General features: G+C 44.0%; 1 protein-coding gene across 2 annotated transcripts in view; it reads right to left on the bottom strand.

Annotated features, from left to right (window-relative positions):
* fer1l4 (fer-1 like family member 4) overlaps positions 1 to 19,487 on the bottom strand; it is a 320,348-nt gene that overhangs the window by 82,279 nt on the left and 218,582 nt on the right. For both annotated transcript variants that reach the window (XM_068000123.1, XM_068000124.1), the window contains one exon: positions 5,563 to 5,733. In XM_068000123.1, coding sequence (XP_067856224.1) covers positions 5,563 to 5,733 — 171 coding nt within the window. The remainder of the gene's footprint in view (positions 1 to 5,562; positions 5,734 to 19,487) is intronic.

Here is a 19,487-nt window from a genome sequence, read left to right on the forward strand (position 1 = left end):
AAATCAAAAAGTTGGTATGCAGGTGCAGCAGGTGATCAAGAAAGCCAACGGAATGTTGGCTTTTATTGCTCGGGGGATAGAATATAAAAACAAGGAGGTATTGCTGCAGTTATATAAGGTATTAGTGAGACCGCACCTGGAATACTGCATACAGTTTTGGTCTCCATACTTAAGAAAAGACATACTTGCTCTCGAGGCAGTACAAAGAAGGTTCACTCGGTTAATCCCGGGGATGAGGGGGCGGACATATGAGGAGAGGTTGAGTAGATTGGGACTCTACTCATTGGAGTTCAGAAGAATGAGAGGCGATCTTATTGAAACATATAAGATTGTGAAGGGTCTTGATCGGGTGGATGCAGTAAGGATGTTCCCAAAGATGGGTGAAACTAGAACTAGGGGGCATAATCTTAGAATAAGGGGCTGCTCTTTCAAAACTGAGATGAGGAGAAACTTCTTCACTCAGAGGGTGGTAGGTCTGTGGAATTTGCTGCCCCAGGAAGCTGTGGAAGCTACATCATTAGATAAATTTAAAACAGAAATAGACAGTTTCCTAGAAGTAAAGGGAATTAGGGGTTATGGGGAGCGGGCAGGAAATTGGACATGAAGCTGAGTTCGGATCGGTCAATGCCCTGTGGGTGGCGGAGAGGGCCCAGGGGCTATGTGGCCGGGTCCTGCTCCGACTTCTTGTGTTCTTTAGATTTGTGGTTGGGATCAGATCAGCCATGATCTTATTGAATGGCGGAGCAGGCTCGAGGGGCCGATTGGCCTACTCCTGCTCCAATTTCTTATGTTCTTATGTTCTTAAATGGCCGACCCATTATCCTGTGACTATGCCCCTAGTTCTGGACTCTCCAGCCAGGGGAAACAATCTCTCAGCATCGACCCTGTCAAGCCCCCTCAGAATCTTACATGTTTCAATAAGATCACCTTACATTCTTCTGAACTCCAGAGAATATAGGCCCATTCTACTCAATCTCTCCTCATAGGTCAACCCTCTCATCCCAGGAATTAATCTAGTGAACCTTCGTTGCACTGCTTCTAAGGCAAGTATATCCTTCCTTAGATAAGGAGACCAAAACTGTACACAGTACTCCAGATGAGGTCTCACCAGAGCCCTGTACAACTGTAGTAAGGAGGGAAGCTGGATAAACACATGAGGGAGAAAGGAATAGAAGGATATGTTGATGGGATGAGATGAAGTCAGGAGGGAGGAGGCTCGTGTGGTGCATAAACACCGAACAGCCTGTTTCTGTACTGTACATTCAATGTAATTCTATGTAATACTATGTAAGCACAAAACTGCCCCCAATGGCATCTTAGTCAGTGAGACCATAAAAAGGTGGACAGAGAAATTCGCACTGTCTGAGGGTGGAGGGAGGCCAAGGCCTGCTTACGGGAGTTTAACTCTGCATCTTACCTCTGCTGTACCTGAGCCAGCATTGGTTGCCAAAAATGTGTTTCAACAAAGTAACATTAGGAACAGAAGCAGGCCGTTCAGCCCCTCGGGCCTGCTCTGCCATTCAATTAGATCATGGCTGATCTGTACCTCAACTCCATTTTCCCATCTTTGCTCCATATCCCTTGATACTCTTACTTAACAAAAATCTATCGATCTCAGTCTTGAAAGCTCCAATTGTCCCCCAGCATCCACAGCCTTGTGTGTGTGTGTGTGTGTGTGTGTGTGTGTGAGAGAGAGAGAGTGAGGGGGGGAGGGTGGCAAAAGAGTTCCAGATTTCCACTCCCCTTTGTGTGAAAAAGTGCTTCCTGATTTGCTGCTTAATACCTGGCTCTAATTTTAAGATTATGTCCCCTTGTTCTTGATTCCCCCATCAGAGGAAATAGTTTCTCTGTACCTACCCTATCAAATCCTTTTAACATTTTCAATACCACGATCAGATCACCTCATAATCTTCTATACTCAAGGGAATACAAGCCAAGTTTATGCAACCTGTTCTTATAATTTAACCATTTATGCCCAGATATCATTCTGGTGAATTTGCACTGCACTCCCTCCAAGGCCAATATATCCTTCCTGAGATGCGGTGCCCAGAACTGAACGCAGTATCTCCAGATGGAGTCTGACCAGAGCTCTGTGAAACTGAAACATGACTTCCTCCCTTTTGTATTCCAGCGCCCTTGAGATAAAGGTCAACATTCCATTAGCCTTTTAAATTACTTTTTGTACCGATGCACTAGCTTTTAGTGATTTCTGTATGTGGACCCTTAAATCTCTCTGCTCCTCCACAGTTCCGAGCTTCTCACCATTTGGAAAATACTCTGATCTCTTTCTTAGGTCCAAAGTGGATGACCTCACACTTCCCCAAATTGAACTCCATTTGCCACAGTTTTGTCCACTCACTTAATCTACCAATATCTTTTTATAACTTCCTGCTCCCATCTGCACTACTTACTGTCCCTTCGAACTTAGTGTCATCTGCAAACTTGGATATACAACTCTCTATTCTTTCATCCAAGTTATTAACAAATACGGTGAAAAGCTGAGGCCCCAGGACAGATCCCTGAGTAACATGTCACATTCCACCAATCAGAGTACCAGTGTACCAGATATGATAACAGTGGGATACCCAACAATGATATCAGTGCTTGGGCCCCAGCTATTCACCATCTCCATCAATGATTTGAATGAGGGGACCAAATGTAATATTTCCAAGTTTGCTGATGACACAAATTGAGGTGGGAATGTGAGTTGTGAGGAGGAAGCAAAGAGGCTTCAAGGGGATGTAGACAGGCCAAGTGATTGGGCAAGAATATGGCAGATAGAATATAATGTGGAAAAATGTGAAGTTATCCACTTTGGTAGGAAAAATAGAAATGCAGAGTATTTTTTAAAATGGTGAGAGATTGGGAAATGTTGATGTTCAAAGGGACCTGGGTGTCCTTGTACATGAATCACTGAAAGCTAACATGCAGATGCAGCAAGCAATTAGGAAGGCAAATGATATGTTGGCCTTTATTACAAGAGGATTTGAGTACAGGAGTAAGGATGTCTTACTGCAATTATATAGGGCCTTGGTGAGACCACACCTGGAGTATTGTGTACAATTTTGGTCTCCTTACCTAAGAAAGGATATACTTGCCATAGAGGGAGTGCAACGAAGGTTCCCCAGACTAATTCCTGGGAAGGCGAGATTGTCATATGAGGAGAGATTGAGTAGACTAGGCCTGTAGTTTAGAAGAATGAGAGGTGATCTCATTGAAACATAAAAATTCTTACAGGGCTCGACAGGGTAGATGCAGGGAGGATGTTTCCCTTGGCTGGGGAGTCTGGAACCAGGGGTCACAGTCTCAGAATAAGGGGTAGGCTATTTAGGACTGAGATGAAGAGAAATTTCTTCACTCAGAGGGTGGTGAATCTTTGGAATTCTTTACCCCAGAGGGCTGTGGAGACTCAGTCATTGAGTACATTCAAAACAGAGATCGATAGATTTCTAGATATTTAAGGCATCAAGGGATATGGGGATAGTGCAGGAAAATGGCATTGAGGTAGAAGATCAGCCATGATCTTGTTGAATGGCGGAGCAGGCTCGAGGGGCCGGATGGCCTACTCCTGCTCCTATTTCTTATGTTATTATGTTCTACACTTTATCCCCACTCTCTGTCTCCTACCTCCCAACCAATTTCCAACCCAAGTCAAAAGGGTATCTCCAATTCCAAGCACTCTCATTTTTGCCAATAATCTCTTGTGTCTGGAAGTCAATATAGACAACATCCATAGACACTCCCTTGTCTGTCTTATTAGCAGCCTTACAACACCAGGTTATAGTCCAACAGCTTTATTTGGAATCACAAGCTTTCGGAGCTTTCCTCCTTCGTTACCTGATGAAGGAGAAAAACTCCGAAAGCTTGTGATTCCAAATAAAGCTGGTGGACTATAACCTGGTGTTGTAAGACTCCTTACATTTGTCCACCCCAGTCCATCACCGGCATCTCCACATCATGTCTTATTAGCGACCTCCTCAAAAAATTCAACTAGATTAGTCAGACATGATTTATCTTTAACAAATCCATGTTGGCTCTCTCTAATCAGCTGATATTTATTCACGTGCTCAGTCATTCTATCCCTCATGATAGATTCTAGCAGCTTCTCCCAACTGACGGGACAGTGGAGTTGAGGTCGAAGATCAGCCATGATCTTATTGAATGGCGGAGCAGGCTTGAGAGGCCGTATGGACTACTCCTGCTCCTACTTCTTACGTTCTTATGTTCTGATGTTAAACTAACAGGCCTGTAGTTACCTAGTTCTCTCTCCCACTCTTCTTAAATAATGGAGTGACACTAGCAAATTTCCAATCCTGAATCAAGGGAGCTTTGAAAGATTATGACTAACACTTCTGCAATTCCCTCACCTACTTTTAATTCCCTGAGGTGCAAAAATCGGGTCCTGGAGGTTTATCTATTTTAAGTCCCATTATTTTCTCCACTACCATTTAAAAAAAAACTTATATTGAATCCAATAAGTTCCTCCCCTTGATTTATTTTCAGTTTCCCTTTTATCACTGGCATTTTATCCTCTTCCTCTACTGTGAAAACAGGTACAAAGTACTGGTTTAATAAATCTGCCATTACCTTGTTGTCTATTACAGTATCACTTCTGTCTGTCTTTAATGGCCCACATCTCCCTTAGCCACTCTTCCTCTTAATATATTTATAAAAACTTTTACTATTAGCCTTTATATTACTTGCAAACTTTTTTCATAGTCCCCTTTTGCAGCTCATAATATTTTCATGTCCCTTTGTTGTTTTCTATATTTTCCACAGTCTGCTGCATTACCACTTTCCTTGGCATTTGTGTAAGCCATTTCCTTTAGTTTTATACTCCTTCTTACCTCATAGATTGACCATGGCTGCTTGACTGTACAAGTGTAACTTTTGCTCTTTAGGGGTATGTATTGGTCTTGTATTGTATTAAATACTTTGAATACCTCCCACTGTTTCTCTTTAGGTTTACCTGTTAACAGCTCAGCCCAGTGTAATGTATTCAGCTTACGTCCCATTCCTTCAAAGTCAGCTTTACTTAAGTTTAAAACCTTGGTTTGTGTGGGATCTTTCTCCTTTCGACCTTAATGCTAAACTCGATCATGGTATGGTCACTGTTTGCAAGATGCTCACTTACTGTCAGGTTATTAATTAATTCTGGCTCCTTTATCATTACTAAATCTAGTGTGGCCTGTTCCATGCCAGATTTCATTCCTGAAAGACAATCTCCCATTGAGTGTTAAATGAGGTGCATTTTCGGTGAGAGTATCCAATGTTTTGAAAGAGGTGGGAAAGATATTTAGATTTATCTAGCAGAGGGAAGGATGAAAAGAAAGTGTTGGCCTCTGAATGAAAACAACAAATTTTTGTGCAATATTTTCAGGAACTCAATTGAATTAAATGTTATCATGTTACAGATAAAAGAAACTTTTTTTGTGAGAGGGAAATGGAGCAGCTAAGAAAGGTCTCCCCAGTTCATAGAACGCTGTGATATTGGAAATTTACATCTTGTCCAATAGATTTGCGTTCAGAAGAATGATGGACTAATTCTCAAAATGTACTTACATGTCATATTGCACTGGCAGCCCACACTGGGCCCGGTGCTTGCTGTAATATCGATTCTCCAGATCAACCTTGGTTTCCCCAATCAGATCATTCTTCCCAACCATATCGTGATCAAATATTGAAACAGTGAGCTCTGTCTCCATCGGAAATGCAACAGTCATTTCAAACATTCTGAGAACATTTAAGAACAATTATACTTATTAATTAAAGTAACTGAAGATTTCAGTACAACTAGTGATTAAGAAATGCAAGATTAAAGTATTTGAGATTACTTGTTGAATATAACAGGGGCGTTGACAGGACTGTATAACTCCGACAGATGCACAGAGTCCTGGGCAGAACAAGTGAGTTCATTTATAAATATAATATGTGCACAAGTCTCGATACCACCATTGATATTTATAAAATACATATCAAAATATGAATTATTTTATTTTCATTAAATAATATAGTTCCTGGCAGATTTACAATTTGAGATTTTGAAATCAGAAGAATAATCACAAACTGTCCCCTTTTTCCAACTCTACTCGATTTCAAACGTGAAATCATTATTGCAAAATCAAAATAATAATTTTTCATGTCTCAAAACAATGGTAATCTGCTTGTTAGAACAAAGGAAGTGTCGCAGCTGGAGGAGCTCGAGCTCCGGGTTTTGAATCTTGAGCAGCAGCTGGCGTCACTGCAGTGCATCCGTGAGGTTGAGAGCTACGTGGATAGCACGTTTCAGGAGGTGGTCACCCCGCAGCTTAAGAAAGTGCAGGCAGAGAGGGACTGGGTGACCGCCAGACAGACAAGGAGGAAAAGGCAGGTAGTGCAGGAATCCCCAGAGGGCATCTCACTCTCCAACCAGTATTCAGTCCTGAATACTGGTGAGGGAGAGAGTTCCTCTGCGAAGTGCAGCCAGAGCCAAGACCATAGCACCATGTGGCCCAGTTGTACAGGAGGGAGGAGAAAGGTCAGCAGAGCAACAGTGATAGGGGATTCCATAGTTTTTTTTGGTATCACTCATGGGATGTGGGCGTCACTGGCGAGGCCGGCATTTATTGCCCATCCTTAATTGCCCTTGAGAAGGTGGTGGTGAGCTGCCTTCTTGAACCGCTGCAGTCCGTGTGGTGAAGGTTCTCCCACAGTGCTGTTAGGTATGGAGTTCCAGGATTTTGACCCAGCGACGATGAAGGAACGGCGATATATTTCTAAGTCAGGATGGTGTGTGGCTTGGAGGGGAACGTGCAGGTGGTGTTGTTCCCATGTGCCTGCTGCCCTTGTTCTTCTAGGTGGTAGAGGTCACAGGTTTGGGAGGTGCTGCCGAAGAAGCCTTGGTGAGTTGCTGCAGTGCATCCTGTGGATGGTACACACTGCAGCCACGGTGCGCCGGTGGTGAAGGGAGTGAATGTTTAGGGTGCTGGATGGGGTGCCAATCAAGCGGGCTGCGTTGCCCTGGATGGCGTCGAGCTTCTGGAGTGTTGTTGGAGCTGCACTCATCCAGGCAAGTGGAGAGTATTCCATCACACTCCTGACTTGTGCCTTGTAAATGGTGGAAAGGCTTTGGGGAGTCAGGAGGTGAGTAACTTGCCGCAGAATACCCAGCCTTTGACCTGCTCTTGTAGCCACAGTATTTATGTGGCTGGTCCAGTTAAGTTTCTGATCAATGGTGACCCCCAGGATGTTGATGGTTGGGGATTCGGCGATGGTAATGCCGTTGGATGTCAAGGGGAGGTGGTTAGACTCTCTCTTGTTGGAGATGGTCATTGCCTGGCACTTATCTGGCACGAATGTTACTTGCCATTTATCAACCCAAGCCTGGATGCTGTCCAGCTCTTGGTGCATGTGGGCATGGACTGCTTCATTGTCTGAGCGTTTGTGAATGGAACTGAACACTGTGCAATCATCAGCAAAGATCCCCATTTCTGACCTTATGATGGAGGGAAGGTCATTGATGAAGCAGCTGAAGATGGTTGGGCCAAGGACACTGTCCTGAGGAACTCCTGCAACAATGTCCTGGGGCTGAGATGATGGGCCTCCATCAATCACTACCATCTTCCTTTGTGCTAGGTATGACTCCAGCCACTGGAGAGTTTTCCCCCTGATTCCCATTGACTTCAATTTTACTAGGGCTCCTTGGTGCCACACTCGGTCAAATGCTGCCTTGATGTCAAGGGCAGTCACTCTCACCTCCCCTCTGGAATTTAGCTCTTTTGTCCATGTTTGGACCAAGGCTGTAATGAGGTCTGGAATCGAGTGGTTCTGGTGGAACCCAAACTGAGCATCGGTGAGCAGGTTATTGGTGAGTAAGTGCCGCTTGATAGCACAGTCAGGGGAGCAGACAGGCGTTTCTGCGGCCGCAGACATGATTCCAGGATGGTATGTTGCCTCCATGGTCAAGGATGTCACTGAGCGGCTGCAGAACATTCTGGGAGGGGAGGGGTGAACAGCCAAAGATCGTGGTCCATATCGGTACCAACGACATAGGTAGAAAGAGGGATGAGGTCCTTCGGGCAGAGTTTAAGGAGTTAGGAAAGAGATTAACCAGCAGGACCTCAAGGGTAGCAATCTCCGGATTACTCCCAATGCCACGTGCTAGTGAGTATAGAAATTAGAGGAGAGAGCAGATGAATGCATGGCTGGAGAGATGGTGCAGGAGGGAGGGCTTTAGATTCCTGGGGCATTGGGACCAGTTCTGGAGGTGATGGGACCTGTACAAGCCGGACAGGTTGCACCTCAACAGGGCCGGGACCATTATCCTTGTGGCGAGGTTTGCTAGTGCGGTTGGGGAGGGTTTATACTAACTTGGCAGGAGGATGGGAACCTGAGAGGAGATTCAGAAGGGAGAATAACAAAGCTGGAAGTGGAAGGCAGAAAAATAGTAAGTGAAATTGGAAGGCAGCAGAAACAATGGCCAGCAGCAAATAAGGTCAAAATAGGAAAAAATGTTAAAAAGGCAAAATTAAAGGTACTTTATCTGAATGCACACAGAATTCGCAACAAGGTAGATGAATTGACGGCACAAATAGAAATAAATGGGTATGATCTAATTGCCATTACGGAGACGTGGCTGCAGGGTGACCAAGATTGGGAACTGAATATTCAAGAATATTTGACATTTAGGAAGGACAGGCAAATGGAAAAGGAGATGGGGTAGCACTGTTAATAAAGGATGAGATCAGTACAATAGTGAGAAAGGATCTTGGCTCAGAAGATCAAGATGAAGAATCAGTTTGGGTGGAGCTAAGAAACAGCAAGGGGCAGAGAACATTGGTGGGAGTTGTTTATAGGCCAAACAGTAGTGGTAATGTAGGGGATGGTATAAAGCAGGAAATTATAAGGGCATGTAACAAGGGTAATACAGTAATCATGGGGGACTTTAATCTACATATAGATTGGACAAACCAAATTAGCACTAATACTGTGGAGGACGAATTCCTGGAATATATACGAGATGGTTTTCCAGATCAGTATGTTGAGGAACCAATTAGGGAACAGGCTATTTTAGATCTAGTATTGTGCAATGAGAAAGGGTTAATTAATAATCTTGTTGTAAAGGAGCCCTTAGGGAAGAGTGACCACAATATGATACAATTCTTCATTAAGTTTGAAAGTATGTAGTTCAATCTGAAACGAGGGTCTTAAATCTAAACAAAGGAAACTACGAAGGTACGAGGCGCACGTTGGCTGTGGTTGATTGGGGAAGTACATTAAAAGGTATGATGGTAGACAGGCAATGGCTAGCATTTAAAGAATTAATACATGAATTGCAACAAATATATATTCCTTTGAGGCACAAAAACCCAACAGGAAAAGAGGTCTAACCGTGGCTAACAAGAGAAATTAAAGATACTATTAAATCAAAGGAAGAGGCAGATAAAGTTGCCAGAAAAAGCAGTAAGCCTGAGAATTGGGAACATTTTAGAATTCAGCAAAGGAGGATCAAGATTTGAAACAGAAAGGGAAAATAGAATATGAGAGTAAACAAGCAAGAAACATAAAAACAGACTGTAAAAGCTTCTATGCAAAAAGGAAAAGACTGGCAAAGGCAAATGTGGATCCCTTACAGACAGACGGAGGAATTTATAATGGGGAATAAGGAAATGGCAGAGAAATTAAATAAATACTTTGTGTCTGTCTTCATGAAAGAAGACACAAAAAACCACCCAGCAATACTAGAGAACCAAGGGTCTGGTGAGAATGAGGAACTGAAAGAAATTCATATCAGTAAAAAAATAGTACTAGAGAAGTTAATGGGACAGAAAGTCGATAAATCCCAAGGACCTGATGTCCTACATCCCAGGGTTTTGAAACAGGTGGCCACAGAGATAGTGGATGCATTGGTTGTCATCTTTCAAAATTCTATAGATTCTGGAATGGTTCCTGCAGATTGGAGGGTAGCAAATGTACATAAGAACATAAGAAATAGGAGCAGGAGTAGGCCATTCGGCCCCTCGAGCCTGCTCCGCCATTCAATAAGATCATGGCTGATCTGATCCTAACCTCAAATTTAAATTCATGTCCAATTTCCTGCCCGCTCCCCGTAACCCCGAATACCCTTCACTTCTAGGAAACTGTCTATTTCTGTTTTAAATTTATTTAATGATGTAGCTTCCACAGCTTCCTGGGGCAGCAAATTCCACAGACCTACTACCCTCTGAGTGAAGAAGTTTCTCCTCATCTCAGTTTTGAAAGAGCAGCCCCTTATTCTAAGATTATGCCCCCTAGTTCTAGTTTCACCCATCCTTGGGAACATCCTTACCGCATCCACCCGATCAAGCCCCTTCACAATCTTATATGTTTCAATAAGATCGCCTCTCATTCTTCTGAACTCCAATGAGTAGAGTCCCAATCAACTCAACCTCTCCTCATATGTCCACCCCCTCATCCCCGGGATTAACCGAGTGAACCTTCTTTGTACTGCCTCGAGAGCAAGTATGTCTTTTCTTAAGTATGGACACCAAAACTGTATGCAGTATTCCAGGTGCGGTCTCACCAATACCTTATATAACTGCAGCAATACCTCCCTGTTTTTATATTCTATCCCCCGAGCAATAAAAGCCAACATTGCGTTGGCCTTCTTGATCACCTGCTGCACCTGCATACTAACTTTTTGATTTTCTTGCACTAGGACCCCCAGATCCCTTTGTACTGCAGTACTTTCCAGTTTCTCGCCATTAAGATAATAACTTGCTCTCTGATTTTTCCTGCCAAAGTGCATAACCTCACATTTTCCAATATTGTATTGCATCTGCCAAATCTCCGCCCACTCACCCAGGCTGTCTATATCCCCTTGTAGGTTTTTTATGTCCTCCTCACTCTCTACTTTCCCTCCCATCTTTGTATCATCTGCAAACTTTGATATGTTACACTCGGTCCCCTCCTCCAAATCGTTAATATAGATTGTAAAGAGTTGGGGGCCCAGCACCGACCCCTGCAGAACACCACTGGCTACTGGTTGCCAGTCCGAGAATGAACCATTTATCCCAACTCTCTGCTTCCTGTTAGATAACCAATCCTCCACCCATGCCAGAATATTACCCCCAATCCAGTGATTCTTTATCTTGAGCAATAATCTTTTATGTGGCACCTTGTCGAATGCCTTCTGGAAGTCTAAATACACTACGTCCACTGGTTCCCCTTTATCCTCCCTGTATGTTATGTCCTCAAAGAACTCAAGCAAATTTGTCAGACATGACTTCCCCTTCATAAAGCCATGCTGACTTTGTCCTATTAAATTATGTTTATCCAAATGTTCCACTACTTTCTCCTTAATATAATAGACTCCAAAATTTTACCCACCACAGATGTTCGGCTAACTGGTCTATAATTTCCAGCCTTCTGCCTACTACCCTTTTTAAATAAGGGTGTTACATTAGCAGTTTTCCAATCTGCCGGGACCTTTGCCGAGTCCAGAGAATTTTGGAAAATTATTACCAAAGCATCCACAATCCCTACTGCCACTTCCCTCAAGACCCTAGGGTCCAGGGGATTTATCCGCCTTGAGTCCCATTAATTTACTGAGTACCAATTCCTTAGTGATTTTAATCGTATTTAGCTCCTCCCCACCTAGAGCCCCCTGTTTGTCCAGTGTTGGGATATTCTTAGTGTCCTCTACCGTAAAGACTGAAACAAAATATTTGTTCAGCATTTTTGCCATCTCCATGTTTCCCACCATTAATTTCCCGGTCTCATCCTCTAAGGGACCTACGTTTGCCTTAGCCACCCTTTTTCTTTTTATATAACGATAGAAACTCTTGCTATCTGTTTTTATATTTTTGCTAATTTATTTTCATAATCTATCTTCCCTTTCTTAATCAATCCTTTAGTTACTTTTTGCTGTCTTTTGAAGACTTCCCAATCTTCTATCCTCCCACTAAGTTTGGCTACCATATATGTCCTTGTTTTTAGTCGGATACTATCCTTAATTTCTTTACTTAGCCACGGATGGCTGTCATTTCTTTTACACCCTTTTATCCTCAGTGGAATATATATTTTTTGAAAGTTGTAAAATAACTCCTTAAATGAACACCACTGCTCATGTACCGTCTTACCCTTTAATCTATTTTCCCAGTCCACTTTAATCAATTCCGCTCTCATACCATCATAGTCTCCTATATTCAAGCTCAGTACGCTTGTTTGAGAACCAACCTTCTCACCCTCTAATTGGATATGGAATGTAACCATGTTATGGTCACTCATTCCAAGGGGATCCTTAACTAGGACATTACTAATTAATCCTGGCTCATTACACAGGACCAGGTCCAAGGTTGCTTGCCCCCTTGTAGGATCAGTTACATACTGCTCAAGAAATCCATCCCTAATACACTCAATAAACTCTTCCTCAAGGCTGCCCTGCCCAATTTGGTTTGTCCAGTTAATATGATAGTTAAAATCCCCCATAATTATAGCTGTTCCCTTATTACATGCCCCGACTATTTCCTGATTAATACTTCTTCCAGCAGAGTTGCAACTATTAGGAGGCCTATATACAACACCCACTAGTGCTTTTTTCCCCTTATTATTCCTTATCTCTACCCAAACTGTTTCATTGTCCTGATCCTTTGTCCCAATATCATTTCTCTGTATTACAGTGATTCCTTCCTTTATTAACATAGCCACCCCACCTCCCCTTCCTTCCTGCCTGTCCTTCCTGATTGTTAAATACCCTGGCATATTTAATTCCCAGTCGTTGTCACCCTGCAGCCATGTTTCTGTAATGGCCACAAGATCATACCCATATGTAGTTATTTGTGCCGTTAACTCGTTCATTTTGTTACGAATGCTACGTGCATTCAGATAAAGAACTTTCAAATCTGTTTTGTGACGCTTAGTTCCTGCTTTTTCCTTTTTTAACACTTTACCTTTTACTCCATACCTTCTGTCCCTTCCTGATACGCTTTCCTCTGTCTCCCTGCTCAGGTTCCCAACCCCCTGCCACAGCTTTGATGCTGGGTTAATTGCCTTACGCCTTCTAGTTTTTATTTTATCTGTCGTGCCTAAAGTACACTTTCTTTCCGCTGCTCTACGCTTTTCCCTTTCACTTGTTCTTGAATAACTGTTTGTACTATTTGCATTGTAGATTTCCCCTGGGTCTTCCCCTCTCTTGCTGCTCTCAACTTTATTCTCTTCTGACTCCCCGCTCAGGTTCCCATCCCCCTGCCACTCTAGTTTAAACCTTCCCCAACAGCACTAGCAAACACCCCCGCGAGGACATTGGTCCCGGTCCTGCTCGGGACCAAGCACTATTTAAGAAAGGAGGGAGAGAGAAAACAGGGAACTACAGACCTGTTAGCCTGACATCAGTAGTAGGGAAAATGCTGGAATTTATTATGAAGGATGTGATAACAGGACACTTAGAAAATAATAAGAGGATTTGGTCGAGTCAACATGGATTTATGAAAGGGAAATCATGTTTGACAAACCTATTGGAGTTCTTTGAGGATGTAACTAGTAGAATAGATGAGGGGGATCCAGGGGTTGTGGTGTATTTGGATTTTCAGAAGGCTTTCGTTAAGGTCCCACACAGGAGGTTGGTGAACAAAGTTAGAGCACATGGAATTCGGGGTGATATACTGACGTGAATTGAGAATTAGTTAACAGACAGAAAACAGAGAGTAGGAATAAACGGGTCTTTTACAGGTTGGCAGACTGTGACTAGTGGGGTACCGCAGGGCTTGGTGCTTGGGCCCCAGCTATTCACAATCTATGTGAATGATTTGGATGAGGGGATCAAATCTAATATTTCCAAGTTTGCTGATGACACAAAACTAGATGGAAATGTGAGTTGTGAGGAGGATGCAAAGAGGCTTCAAGGGGATATAGACAGGCTAAGTGAGTGGGCAAGAACATGGCAGATTGGAATATAATGTGGAAAAATGTGAAGTTATCCACTTTCATAGGAAAAACAAAAATGCAGAGTATTTTTTTTAAATGATGAGAGATTGGGAAATGTTGACGTTCAAAAGGACCTGGGTGTTCATGCACGAGTCACTGAAAGCTAACATGCAGGTGTAGCAAGCAATTAGGAAGGCAAATTATATGTTGGCCTTTATTACAAGAGGATTTGAGTACAGGAGTAAAGATGTCTTACTGCAATTATATAGGGCCTTGATGAGACTGCACCTGCAGGATTGTGCACAATTTTGGTCTCCTTACCTAAGGAAGGATATACTTGCCATAGAGGGAGTGCAACAAATGTTCACCAGACTGATTCCTGGGATGGCAGGATTGTTGTATGAGGAGAGATTGAGTAGACTAGGCCTGTATTCTTTTGAGTTTAGAAAAATGAGAGGTGATCTCATTGAAACATACAAAATTCTTACAGCACTTGACAGGGTAGATGCAGGAAGGATATTTCTGCTGGCTGTGGAGTCTAGAACCAGGGGTCACAGTCTTAAAATAAGGGGTAGACTATTTAAGACTGAGATGAGGAGAAATTTCTGCACTCAGAGGGTGGTGAATCTTTGGAATTCCCTACCCTTGAGGGCTGTGGTGGCTGAGTCATTGAGTACATTAAAAAACAGAGCTGCGGATGGACTCACTTTGGGGCATCCGCGATGGTGAGGAAGTCGTGGATAGCACGTTCAGTGAGTTGGTCACACCGCAGATAAAAATTACTGAGGGAGATAGTGAATGGGTGACCAACAGACAGAGGAAGAGTAGGAATGCAGTGCAGGGGTCCCCCTGCAGTCATCTCCCTCCAAAACAGGTATACCGTTTTGGATACTGTTGGGGGAGATGGCTCACCAGGGGAAGGTGACAGCGGCCAGGTTCATGGCACCGTGGCTGGCTCTGCTGCACAGGAGGGCAGGAAAAAGAGTGGCAGAGCTATAGTGATAGGGGACTCGATTGTAAGGGGAATAGACAGGCGTTTCTGCGGACGCAACCGAGACTCCAGGATGGTATGTTGCCTCCCTGGTGCAAGGGTCAGGGATGTCTCGGAGCGGCTGCAGGACATTCTGGAGGGGGAGGGTGAACAGCCAGTTGTCGTGGTGCATATAGGCACCAACGATATAGGTAAAAAACAGGATGAGGTCCTACAAGCTGGAATTTATTATGAAGGATGTGATAACAGGACACTTAGAAAATAAGTCAAGGGAAGATCATGTCTGACTAATTTGATTGAATTTTTTGAGGGGGTGACTAGGCGTGTGGATGAGGGTAACGCAGTGGATGTGGTATACATGGATTTCAGTAAGGCCTTCGATAAAGTCCCCCACAGAAGACTGGTCAAGAAGGTACGAGCCCATGGAATCCAGGGTGCCTTGGCACTTTGGATACAAAACTGGCTTAGTGGCAGAAGGCAGAGGGTGATGGTCGAAGGTTGTTTTTGTGACTGGAAGCCTGTGGCCAGTGGGGTACCACAGGGATCGGTGCTGGGTCCCTTGCTGTTTGTGGTCTACATTAATGACTTGGATATGAATGTAAAAGGTATGATCAGTAAGTTCGCTGATGATACAAAAATTGGTAGGGTGGTAAATAGCGAGGAGGATAGCCTCAGTCTGCAGGACGATATAGATGGGTTGGTCAGATGGGCGGAACAGTGGCAAATGGAATTTAACCCGGAAAAGTGCGAGGTGATGCACTTTGGAGGGACTAACAAGGCAAGGGAATACACAATGAATGGGAGGACCCTAGGCAAGACAGAGGGTCAGAGGGATCTTGGTGTGCAAGTTCACAGATCCCTGAAGGCGGCGGAACAGGTAGATAAGGTGGTAAAGAAGGCATATGGGATACTTGCCTTTATTAGCCGAGGCATAGAATATAAGAGCAAGGAGGTTATGATGGAGCTGTATAAAACACTGGTTAGGCCACAGCTGGAGTACTGTGTGCAGTTCTGGTCGCCACACAACAGGAAGGATGTGATCGCTTTGGAGAGGGTGCAGAGGAGATTCACCAGGATGTTACCAGGGCTGGAGCGCTTCAGCTATGAAGAGAGACTGGGAAGATTGGGTTTGTTTTCCTTGGAGCAGAGGAGGCTGAGGGGGGACATGATTGAGGTGTACAAAATTATGAGGGGCACAGATAGGATGGATACTAAGGAGCTTTTTCCCTTCGTTGAGGGTTCTATAACAAGGGGACATAGATTCAAGGTAAAAGGCGGGAGGTTTAGAGGGGATTTGAGAAAGAACTTTTTCACCCAGAGGGTGGTTGGAGTCTGGAACTCACTGCCTGAAAGGGTTGTGGAGGCAGGAACCCTCACAACATTCAAGAAGCATTTGGATGAGCACTTGAAATGCCATAGCATACAAGGCTACGGACCAAATGCTGGAATATGGGATTAGAGCAGACAGGGCTGATGGCCGGCGCGGACACGATGGGCCGAAGGGCCTCTATCCGTGCTGGATAACTCTATGACTCTATGACTCTAAGCTGAATTTAGGGAGTTAGGACCTCAAAGGTAGAAATCTCAGGATTGCTACCAGTGCCACGGGCTAGTCAGAGTAGGAATGACAGGATAGCTAGGATGAATACGTGGCTTGAGAGATGGTGCAAGAGGGAGGGATTCAAATTCCTGGGCCATTGGAACCGGTTCTGGGGGAGGTGGGACCAATACAAATTGGACGGTCTGCATCTGGGCAGGACTGGAACCAATGTCCTAGGGGGAGTGTTTGCTAGTGCTGTTGGGGAAGGTTTAAACTAATGTGGCAGGGGGATGGGAACCGATGCAGGAAGTCAGTGGGAAGTAAAGTGGTGACAGAAACAAAAGGCAGTAAGGGAGAGTGTACAAAACATGACCAGACAGATGGTCTGAGAAAGCAGGGCAAAGACCAAGGGAAGTCTAGATTAAACTGCATTTATTTCAATGCAAGAAGTCTGATGGGCAAGGCAGATGAACTCAGGGCATGGATGGGTACATGGGACTGGGATGTTATAGCTATTACTGAAGCATGGCTAAGGGAGGGGCAGGACTGGCAGCTCAATGTTCCAAAGTACAGATGCTATAGGAAAGATAGAGCAGGAGGTAAGAGAGGAGGGGGAGTTCCGTTCTTGATTAGGGAGAACATCATGGCTGCAGTGAGAGGGGATATATCCGAGGGTTCGCCCACTGAGTCTATATGGGTAGAACTGAAAAATAAGAAGGGAGAGATCACTTTGATAGGATTGTACTACAGACCACCAAATAGTCAACGGGAAATTGAGGAGCAAATATGTAAGGAGATTACAGACAGCTGCAAGAAAAATAGGGTGGTAATAGTAGGGGACTTTAACTTTCCCAACATTGACTGGGACAGCCATAGCATTAGGGGCTTGGATGGAGAGAAATTTGTTGAGTGTATTCAGGAGGAATTTCTCATTCAGTATGTGGATGGCCCGACAAGAGAGGGGGCAAAACTTGACCTCCTCTTGGGAAATAAGGAAGGGCAGGTGACAGAAGTGTTAGTGAGGGATCACTTTGGGACCAGTGATCATAATTCCATTAGTTTTAAGATAGCTATGGAGAATGATAGGTCTGGCCCAAAAGTTAAAATTCTAAATTGGGGAAAGGCCAATTTTGATGGTATTAGACAGGAACTTTCAGAAGTTGATTGGGAGAGTCTGTTGGCAGGCAAAGGGACGTCTGGTAAGTGGGAGGCTTTCAAAAGTGTGTTAACCAGGGTTCAGGGTAAGCACATTCCTTATAAAGTGAAGGGCAAGGCTGGTAGAAGTAGGGAACCTTGGATGACTCGGGAGATTGAGGCCCTAGTCAAAAAGAAGAAGGAGGCATATGACATGCATAGGCAACTGGGATCAAGTGGATCCCTTGAAGAGTATAGAGATTGCCGGAGTAGAGTTAAGAGAGAAATCAGGAGGGCAAAAAGGGGACATGAGATTGCTTTGGCAGATAAGGCAAAGGAGAATCCAAAGAGCTTCTACAAATACATAAAGGGCAAAAGAGTAACTAGGGAGAGAGTAGGGCCTCTTAAGGATCAACAAGGTCATCTATGTGCGGAACCACAAGAGATGGGTGAGATCCTAAATGAATATTTCACATCGGTATTTACGGTTGAGAAAGGCATGGATGTTAGGGAACTTGGGGAAATAAATAGTGATGTCTTGAGGAGTGTACATATTACAGAGAGGGAGGTGCTGGAAGTCTTAATGCGCATCAAGGTAGATAAATCTCCGGGACCTGATGAAATGTATCCCAGGACGTTATGGGAGGTTAGGGAGGAAATTGCGGGTCCCCTAGCAGAGATATTTGAATCATCCACCGCTACAGGTGAGGTGCCTGAAGATTGGAGGGTAGCAAATGTTGTGCCTTTGTTTAAGAAGGGCGGCAGGGAAAAGCCTGGGAACTACAGACCGGTGAGCCTGACATCTGTAGTGGGTAAGTTGTTAGAGGGTATTCTGAGGGACAGGATCTACAGGCATTTGGAGAGGCAGGGACTGATTAGGAACAGTCAGCATGGTTTTGTGAGAGGAAAATCATGTCTCACGAATTTGATTGAGTTTTTTGAAGGGGTAACCAAGAAGATAGATGAGGGCTGTGCAGTAGACGTGGTCTACATGGACTTTAGCAAAGCCTTTGACAAGGTACCATATGGTAGGTTGTTACATAAGGTTAAATCTCACGGGATCCAAGGTGAGGTAGCCAATTGGATACAAAATTGGATCGACGACAGAAGACAGAGGGTGGTTGTAGAGGGTTGTTTTTCAAACTGGAGGCCTGTGACCAGCGGTGTGCCTCAGGGATCGGTGCTGGGTCCGCTGTTATTTGTTATTTATATTAATGATTTGGATGAGAATTTAGGAGGCATGGTTAGTAAGTTTGCAGATGACACCAAGATTGGTGGCATTGTGGACAGTGAAGAAGGTTATCTGGGATTGCAACAGGATCTTGATAAATTGGGCCAGTGGGCCGATGAATGGCAGATGGAGTTTAATTTAGATAAATGTGAGGTGATGCATTTTGGTAGATCGAATCGGGCCAGGACCTACTCCGTTAATGGTAGGGCGTTGGGGAGAGTTATAGAACAAAGAGATCTAGGAGTACAGGTTCATAGCTCCTTGAAAGTGGAGTCACAGGTGGATAGGGTGGTGAAGAAGGCATTCAGCATGCTTGGTTTCATTGGTCAGAACATTGAATACAGGAGTTGGGATGTCTTATTGAAGTTGTACAAGACATTAGTAAGGCCACACTTGGAATACTGTGTACAGTTCTGGTCACCCTATTATAGAAAGGATATTATTAAACTAGAAAGAGTGCAGAAAAGATTTACTAGGATGCTGCTGGGACTTGATGGTTTGTCTTATAGGGAGAGGTTGGATAGACTGAGACTTTTTTCCCTGGAGAGTAGGAGGTTTAGGGGTGATCTTATAGAAGTCTATAAAATAATGAGGGGCATAGATAAGGTAGATAGTCAAAATCTTTTCCCAAAGGTAGGGGAGTCTATAACGAGGGGGACATAGATTTAAGGTGAGAGGGGAGAGATACAAAAGGGTCCAGAGGGGCAATT

This window comes from Heptranchias perlo, chromosome 19 (genome assembly GCF_035084215.1).
Source record: "Heptranchias perlo isolate sHepPer1 chromosome 19, sHepPer1.hap1, whole genome shotgun sequence".
In the NCBI taxonomy this organism is placed as follows: Eukaryota; Metazoa; Chordata; class Chondrichthyes; order Hexanchiformes; family Hexanchidae; genus Heptranchias; species Heptranchias perlo.